The following is an 8,877-nucleotide window of genomic DNA, read 5'->3' as shown; positions in this document are numbered from 1 at the left end:
AGTACCAGTACCTAGTCAATGATAGCTTGGCTATGTACATGGAGTACCAGTACCTAGTCAATGATAGCTTGGCTATATACAGTGCATTTGGAAAGTATTCAGACCTCTTGACTTTTTCCACATTTGTTATGTTACAGCCTTATTCTAAAATGTATTAAATATTTTTTTTCCTCATGAACCTACACACAATATCCCATAATGACAAAGCAAAAGAGATTTTTAGAAATTTCTGCAAATGTATAAAAAAAACTATAATAATATGTATTCAGACCGTTTACTCAGTACTTTGTTGAAGCACCTTTGGCAGCGATTACAGCCTCGAGTCTTCTTGGGTATGACGCTACAAGCTTGGCACACCTGTATTTGGGGAGTTTCTCCCATTCTTCTCTGCAAATCCTCTCAAGGTCTGTCAGGTTGAATGGGGAGCGTCACTGCATGGCTATTTTCGGGTCTCTTCAGAGATGTTTGATAGGGTTCAGGTCCGGGCTCTGGCTGGGCCACTCAAGGACATTCAAAGACTTGTCCCGAAGCCACTCCTGTGTTGTCTTGGCTGTGCTTAGGGACTTCTCTGTACTTTTCTCCATTCATCTTCCCTCGATCCTGACTAGTCTCCCAGTCCCTGCCGCTGAAAAACATCCCCACAGCATGATGCTGCCACCACCATGCTTCACCGTAGGGATGGTGCCAGGTTTCCTCCAGACGTGATGCTTGCCATTCAGGCCAAAGAGTTCAATCTTGGTTCATCAGACCAGAGAATCGTGTTTCTCATGGTCAGAGTCCTTTAGGTGCCTGTTGGCAAACTCCAAGCAGGCTGTCATGAGGAGTGGCTTTCATCTGGCCACTCTACCATAAAGTCCTGATTGGTGGAGTGCTACAGAGATGGTTTTCCTTCTGGAAGGTTCTCCCATCTCCACAGAGGAACTCTGGAGCTCTGTCAGAGTGACCATCAGGTTCTTGGTCACCTCCCTGATCAAGGCCCTTCTCCCCCGATTGCTCAGTTTAGACGGCCGAGCAGCTCGAGGAAGATTCTTGGTGGTTCCAAACTTCTTACATTTAAGAATGATGGAGGCCACTGTGTTCTTTGGGACCTTCAATGCTGCAGACATTTGTTGGTACCCTTCCCCAGATCTGTGCCTCGACACAATCCTGTCTCGGCGCTGTACAGACAATTCCTTCGACCTCATGGCTTCGTTTTTGCTCTGACAACTGTGGGACCTAATATAGAGGGGCGTGTGCCTTTCCAAATCATGTTCAATCAATTGAATTTACCACAGGTGGACTTCAATCAAATGATAGAAACATCTCAAGGATGATCAATGGAAATAGGATGCACCTGAGCTCAATTTCGAGTCCCATAGCAAAAGGTCTGAATGCTTATGTAAATAAGGTATTTTTTTTACATATTATTTTATACATTTGAAAAGTTTTTATAAAAAAACTGTTTTTGCTTTCTTATTATGGGGTATTGTGTGTAGATTGATGAGGGAAAACAATTATTTAACACATTTTAGAAGAAGGCTGTAACGTAACAAAATGTGGAAAAAGTCAAAGGGTCTTGGGCTATGTGGGTGGTCTGGATGGTCTGTATTGTTTGGGTAGTCTGGATAGTCTGGGTAGTCTGAATTGTTTAGGTAGCCTGGATGGTCTGAGTAGTCTGGATGGTCTGAGTAGTCTGGGTGGTCTGAGTAGTCTGGGTGGTCTGGGTAGTCTGGATGGTCTGGGTAGTCTGGATGGTTTTGGTAGTCTGGATGGTCTGGATGGTTTGGGTAGTCTGGATGGTCTGGGTAGTCTGGATGGTCTGGGTAGTCTGGATGTCTGGATGGTCTGGGAAGTCTGTATGGTCTGAGTAGTATGGATTGTCTTGATGGTTTGGGTGGTTTGGGTAGTCTGGATGGTTTGGGTAGTCTGGATAGTCTGGACGGTTTGGGTAGTCTGGATGGTCTGTGTAGTCTGGGTGGTCTGGATGGTCTTGGTATTCTGGATTGTTTGGGTAGTCTGTATGGTCTGAGTAGGCTGGTTGGTCTTGGTATTCTGGATTGTTTGGGTAGTCTGTATGGTCTGAGTAGGCTGGTTGGTCTGGGTTTTCTGGATGGTTTGGGTTGTGTGGATGTTCTGGATGGTTTGGGTAGTCTGGATGGTTTGGGTCGTCTCGGTGGTTTGGGTCGTCTGGATGGTCTGGACAGTCTGGATGGTCTGGATAGTCTGGATGGTCTGGATAGTTTGGGTAGTCTGGACAGTCTGGATAGTCTGCATGGTCTGGATTGTCTGGATGTTCTGGATAGTTTGTATTGTTTGGGTAGTCTGGATGGTCTCGTTAGTATCGATGGTCTGGATGGTTTGGGTGGTCTGGATGGTTTGGGTGGTCTGGATAGTCTGTATGGTTTTGGCAGTCCGGATAGTCTGAATAGTCTGGATGGTCTGTGTAGTCTGGGTAGTCTGGATGGTTTGGGTGGTCTGGATAGTCTGGATAGTCTGAATAGTCTGGATGGTCTGTGTAGTCTGGGTAGTCTGGATGGTCTGTGTAGTCTGGGTAGTCTGGATGGTCTGGGTAGTCTGGATGGTCTGGATTTTCTGGATGGTCTGGATTGTCTTGATGGTTTGGGTGGTCTGGATTGTCCGGATGGTCTGGATAGTCTACATGGTTTGGGTGGTTTGGGTAGTCTGGATAGTCTGGGTTTGTTTGGGTAGTCTGGATGGTTTGGTAGTCTGGATAGTCTGTGGTCTGGGTAGTCTGGATGGTCTTGGTATTCTGGGTTGTTTGGGTAGGCTGGATAGTCTGGGTAGTCTGGGTAGTCCTTATGGTCTGAGTAGTCTGGTTGGTCTGGGTTTTCTGGATGGTTTGGGTTGTCTGGATGTTCTGGATCGTTTGGGTCGTCTAGATGGTCTGGATGGTCTGGATGGTTTGGGTTGTCTGGATGTTCTGGATCGTTTGGGTCGTCTAGATGGTCTGGATGGTCTGGATGGTTTGGATAGTCTGGATGGTCTGGGTGGTTTGGGTAGTCTGAATGGTCTGGATGGTTTGGATAGTCTGAATGGTCTGGATGGTTTTGGCAGTCCGGATAGTCTCAATAGTCTATGGTTTGGGTAGTCTGGATTGTCTGGATGGTCTGGATTGTTTGGATGTTTTGGGTATTCTGGATGGTTTTGTTAGTCTGGATAGGCTGGATGGTCTGGATGATTTGGTTAGTCTGTGTAGTCTGGATGGATTTTGTAGTCTGGATCGTATGGATAGTCTGGATTGTCTGGGTGGTCTGAATGGTTTGGGTAGTCTGGATGGTTTGGGTAGTCTGGATGGTCTGGAAGGTTAGGTTAGTCTGGATAGTCTGGATGGTGTGGGTAGTCTGGATTGTTTGGGTAGTCTGGATAGTTTGGGTAGTCTGGATGGTCTGGGTAGTCTGGATGGTCTGGGTAGTCTGGATGGTTTGGGTCGTCTGGATGTTTTGGGTCGTCTGGAAGGTTTGGATGGTTTGGGTAGTCTGGATGGTTTGGGTAGTCTGGATAGTCTGTATGGTTTGGGTAGTCTGGATGGTTTGGGTTGTCTGGATAGTCTGTATGGTTTGGGTAGTCTGGGTATTCTGAATGGTCTGGATAGTTTGGATGGTTTGGGTAGTCTGGATAGTCTGGATGGTTTGGGTAGTCTGGATAGTCTGGGTAGTCTGGATGGTTTGGGTAGTCTGGATAGTCTGGGTAGTCTGGATGGTCTGGGTAGTCTGGGTAGTCTGGATGGTCTGGGTAGTCTGGATGGTCTGGGTAGTCTGGATTCTTTGGGTAGCCTGGATAGTTCAGGTATTCTGGGTAGTCTGGATGGTTTGGGTAGTCTGGATGGTTTGGGTAGTCTGGATAGTTTGGGTAGTCTGGATGGTTTGGGTAGTCTGGTTGGTCTGGGTAGTCTGGGTGGTTTGGGTAGTCTGGATGGTCTGTGTAGTCTGGATGGTTTGGTTGGTCTGGGTTTTCTGGATGGTCTGGATGGTTTGGGTAGTCTGGATGGTTTGGGTAGTCTGGATGGTTTGGGTAGTCTGGATGGTCTGGATGGTTTGGGTAGTCTGGATGGTTTGGGTAGTCTGGATCGTCTGGATGGTCTTTGTAGTCTGGGTAGTCTGGATGGTCTTGGTATTCTGGGTAGTCTGGATGGTCTGGGTAGTGTGGATGGTCTGGGTAGTCTGGATGGTCTGGGTTGTCCAGATATATTCTCTACAGTTGACTTTCTATCACACTTTGTTTGAATAGTCTGGATGGTCTGGGTAGTCTGGGTAGTCTGGGTAGTCTGGATGGTCTGTGTAGTCTGGATAGTCTGGATGGTCCTTGTTCCCCTGTAGTTGGAAGGTAGGGTTGGCTCGGGAGAGACAAATTCTCTGAGAATATTATGAATTTTTTTTTTAGGTTAATTTGAGCCTTGACCTGAAAACACCCAGACTTGACAGACTCCATCCTAACAGATCCACAGGAGATCTGACTATAGTTTTCTATCGCTTTCCTTCCATGATGGTACATGTAGGATCTACATAATATCCCCTTCTTCTCCCATGTTTCCTTACCAGCAGTCCAAACCAGACACTGCCAAGCCTACTGCTCCATCTATTGGGGGGATGGTATACTGATATACTACAATATCAACTGCTTTATTAAACCACATGATGGTGCAGAAGACACACCAATATCTGGTTTGATCATGCAGTTTAGTTTGATCATGCAGTATATTCATAACCACAGTATATCTCAGTGGCTCATAGATCAGAGTGTGTATGAATGAAAACCTAACTATTATTTAGGTCATTGTGTCTGACATGAAACAGACTTCCGAAAGACATCAGGTAAATATGTAAAACATACTGGCCACAGTAATGTGTTGATGTCATCTGAAATAGCCTGGACCGACAATGTAATGTAATGGGCAGACAGGCTAACTATCACACTGTTTCAACAGTAGGTGTGTATTACTACCGTCCCTTTAAGTGGTTGAGATAATGTTCTTATATATGCCACTTCTGGGTTTTATTCTGAAATATGGCAAGAGTTTTATTAGTGATCTGAATCTAATGTGTCATCATGATGGTACATATTTTACCAGATCTCATGTGTTATATTCTCCTACATTCCATTCACATTTCCAAACAAACTTCAAAGTGTTTCCTTTCAAATGGTATCAATAATATGCATATCCTTGCTTCAGGTCCTGAGCTACAGGCAGTTAGATTTGGGTACGTCATTTTAGGTGAAAATTGAAAAAAAGGGGCCGATCCCTTAAAAGGTTTTAATAAGGCCTGAAGTATTCTTTTTGTCATTATGAGAAATAACACATTTAAATGTTTACAGAATTGGCCTTATTAACAGTATCAAGTCTTTAGTTAGATGGAACACTTCATATGAAATTTGGGCTCCCGTGTGGTGCAGTGGTCTAAGGCACTGCATCTCAGTGAAAGAGGCGTTGCTAAAGTCCCTGGTTCAAATCCAGGCTGTGATTGGGAGTCCCATAGGGCGGCGCACAATTGACCCAACGTCGTCCGGGTTTGGCCGGGGTAGCCTAGTTAAATAAAGTTAAATAAATAAAAACATATTTTAAAAAAATATATGAAAACAGAAGTAAATAGCCATACATGCAGCAACTGAAAGAAGTCAGTGAGAAAAGACCAAGCACGTAATGGGTTAAAGAAATTAATTTGATCCTAAACAGAAGTTGAGAACCATGACATCCAGCTCCTTACAAGCTCCAAATTCTTCCTAGGTAGACTTCAAAGGGAGATCTCTGTCTCTCCATGCACTCAGAAAGCAGAGCGAACCTCGGAACATGGGGCATACAGTACGCATTGTGACAACTACCCCCAAACCACGCACTCCAGAGCATACCCCCAAACCACGCACTCCAGAGCATACCCCCAAACCACGCACTCCAGAGCATACCCCCAAACCGCGCACTCCAGAGCATACCCCCAAACCACGCACTCCAGAGCATACCCCCAAACCGCGCACTCCAGAGCATACCCCCAAACCGCGCACTCCAGAGCATACCCCCAAACCGCGCACTCCAGAGCATACCCCCAAACCACGCACTCCAGAGCATACCCCCAAACCACGCACTCCAGAGCATACCCCCAAACCGCAAACTCCAGAGCATACCCCCAAACCACGCACTCCAGAGCATACCCCCAAACCGCGCACTCCAGAGCATACCCCCAAACCGCGCACTCCAGAGCATACCCCCAAACCGCGCACTCCAGAGCATACCGCGCACTCCAGAGCATACCCCCAAACCACGCACTCCAGAGCATACCCCCAAACCGCGCACTCCAGAGCATACCGCGCACTCCAGAGCATACCCCCAAACCACGCACTCCAGAGCATACCCCCAAACCGCGCACTCCAGAGCATACCGCGCACTCCAGAGCATACCCCCAAACCGCGCACTCCAGAGCATACCCCCAAACCGCACACTCCAGAGCATACCCCCAAACCGCACACTCCAGAGCATACCCCCAAACCACGCACTCCAGAGCATACCCCTAAACCGCGCACTCCAGAGCATACCCCCAAACCGCGCACTCCAGAGCATACCCCCAAACCACGCACTCCAGAGCATACCTCCAAACCGCGCACTCCAGAGCATACCTCCAAACCGCGTACTCCAGAAGTAAGTAGTAACTAGGTTCTAGGTTCTACAGCGCAACACCGGGTTGTTCTCTGCTGTAAAACATAATTTCACCAAGACAATGTGTAATGGCATTATGACATTGCTGCTTGGGTAAATATATATATATATTTATTTATTTATTTTAAAGCAGATGCAAAGCGGCTTTAAGGCTGGACTTATTGTCTCAATCAAGACACTGAATGCAGTCACTGGAAAATGTATTTGGGCAGAATTCTCTGTTTTTTTCCCCGGATAGAAAATAGGTCTCTGCTTCAGAACAATAAACCCAGTTAAGTCAGAGCACTGTGGAAACTGGGGAGACTGCTTTCCCGAAGTGCATGGAGAGGATGTATTCACCGTCTGTTCCGATCTAACCGAGAGAGCCTAGCATATTGCATTGAGAAAAAGGTAAGGTGCATTTTAATGTCTTTATAGTAATGCATGTAGCTTATTCAAACACAGTTTACAGCAAATATTGCAAGGATATTTTTACTGAAAATGTATTTATAAGCATAAGCATTCAAACTCAGACTACTTTAGTTTTTGTGCTTATTATACCATGAATGTTATGATTGACAGTAATGTCGGGATACATATGAAATGCCATGTGGTTATCATTTTTAATGATATTATGATTATATATCTACAAAGTGTTTGTCTGTGTGTCCTCCGCAGCTGATGGCAGTAATGGCATCCTCTTTTCCCAAAACATTCCGAAGGGAATTTCATCGCCATTCATCCTAAATAAAGTCTGAGAGCAGATAGCAACCATGAAAACGCCAAGATCATTCCTGTTCATTGTCCTCCTACATCATGTGAGTTATTTCATATAAACTAAACAATTTTTTTTCTCAGGTATGAGGAATAGCCTACAGTCACAAATTACATTATTTTGTTAATTTAATGCAGTCTATTCATATCAAAGATAGTTTAGGATGTGATTAGTTTGATTTATTTGCTAAATAAATCAAAGACATGGCAAATACCTAAAATAATATTTTCATGCAGGTGACATTAAATAGGAGGTAGGTTTTAAATCAGTTCAGTATTTTAAAGCATACTTGACAATGTTTAAATTTACACACCACCTCCAAAACAAAATAAAAAAGTCTCTATTTAATGTATTCATATAGAGAAACAAAGACTAGCGCCACTGTGACTGTGCTATAGAGAAATATAGACTGGCCCCACTGTGACTGTGCTATAGAGAAATATAGACAGCTCTCACTGTGACTGTGCTATAGAGAAATATAGACTGGCCCCACTGTGACTGTAATATAGAGAAATATAGACTGGCCCCACTGTGACTGTGCTATAGAGAAATATAGACTGGCGCCACTGTGACTGTGCTATAGAGAAATATAGACTGGTCCCACTGTGACTGTGCTATAGAGAAATATAGACTGGTCCCACTGTGACTGTGCTATAGAGAAATATAGACTGGTCCCACTGTGACTGTGCTATAGAGAAATATAGACTGGCCCCACTGTGACTGTGCTATAGAGAAATATAGACTGGCCCCACTGTGACTGTGCTATAGAGAAATATAGACTGGCCCCACTGTGACTGTGCTATAGAGAAATATAGACTGGCGCCACTGTGACTGTGCTATAGAGAAATATAGACTGGTCCCACTGTGACTGTGCTATAGAGAAATATAGACTGGTCGGTCCCACTGTGAATGTGCTATAGAGAAATATAGACTGGCGCCACTGTGACTGTGCTATAGAGAAATATAGACTGGTCCCACTGTGACTGTGCTATAGAGAAATATAGACTGCTCTCACTGTGACTGTGCTATAGAGAGAAATAGACTGGCCCCACTGTGACAGTGCTATAGAGAAATAAAGACTGCTCTCACTGTGACTGTGCTATAGAGAAATATAGACTGGCCCCACTGTGACTGTGCTATAGAGAGATATAGACTGGTCCCACTGTGACTGTGCTATAGAGAAATATAGACTGGCGCCACTGTGACTGTGCTATAGAGAAATATAGACTGGTCCCACTGTGACTGTGCTATAGAGAAATATAGACTGGCCCCACTCTGACTGTGCTATAGAGAAATATAGACTGGCGCCACTGTGACTGTGCTATAGAGAAATATAGACTGGTGCCACTGTGACTGTGTTATAGAGAAATATAGACTGCTCTCACTGTGACTGTGCTATAGAGAAATATAGACTGGCCCCACTGTGACTGTGCTATAGAGAAATATAGACTGGCCCCACTGTTACTGTGCTATAGAAAAA

At 45.0% G+C, this 8,877-nt stretch overlaps 1 protein-coding gene across 1 annotated transcript in view; it reads left to right on the top strand.

Moving 5' to 3' along the window:
* The first annotated feature begins 6,814 nt into the window (after positions 1–6,814).
* The window catches only part of LOC115155378 (neurexophilin-2-like), a 53,167-nt gene continuing 51,104 nt past the window's right edge, over positions 6,815–8,877 (top strand). The window contains exons 1-2 of the mRNA XM_029701941.1: positions 6,815–7,033; positions 7,301–7,440. Of these exons, the coding sequence (XP_029557801.1) occupies positions 7,396–7,440 (45 nt within the window). The 5' untranslated portion in view covers positions 6,815–7,033; positions 7,301–7,395. The remainder of the gene's footprint in view (positions 7,034–7,300; positions 7,441–8,877) is intronic.

Source organism: Salmo trutta, chromosome 20 (assembly GCF_901001165.1).
Source record: "Salmo trutta chromosome 20, fSalTru1.1, whole genome shotgun sequence".
NCBI classification, from domain to species: domain Eukaryota; kingdom Metazoa; phylum Chordata; class Actinopteri; order Salmoniformes; family Salmonidae; genus Salmo; species Salmo trutta.
Note: the sequence above shows the minus strand (reverse complement) of the source record. Positions and strands in the feature narration are given on the sequence as shown.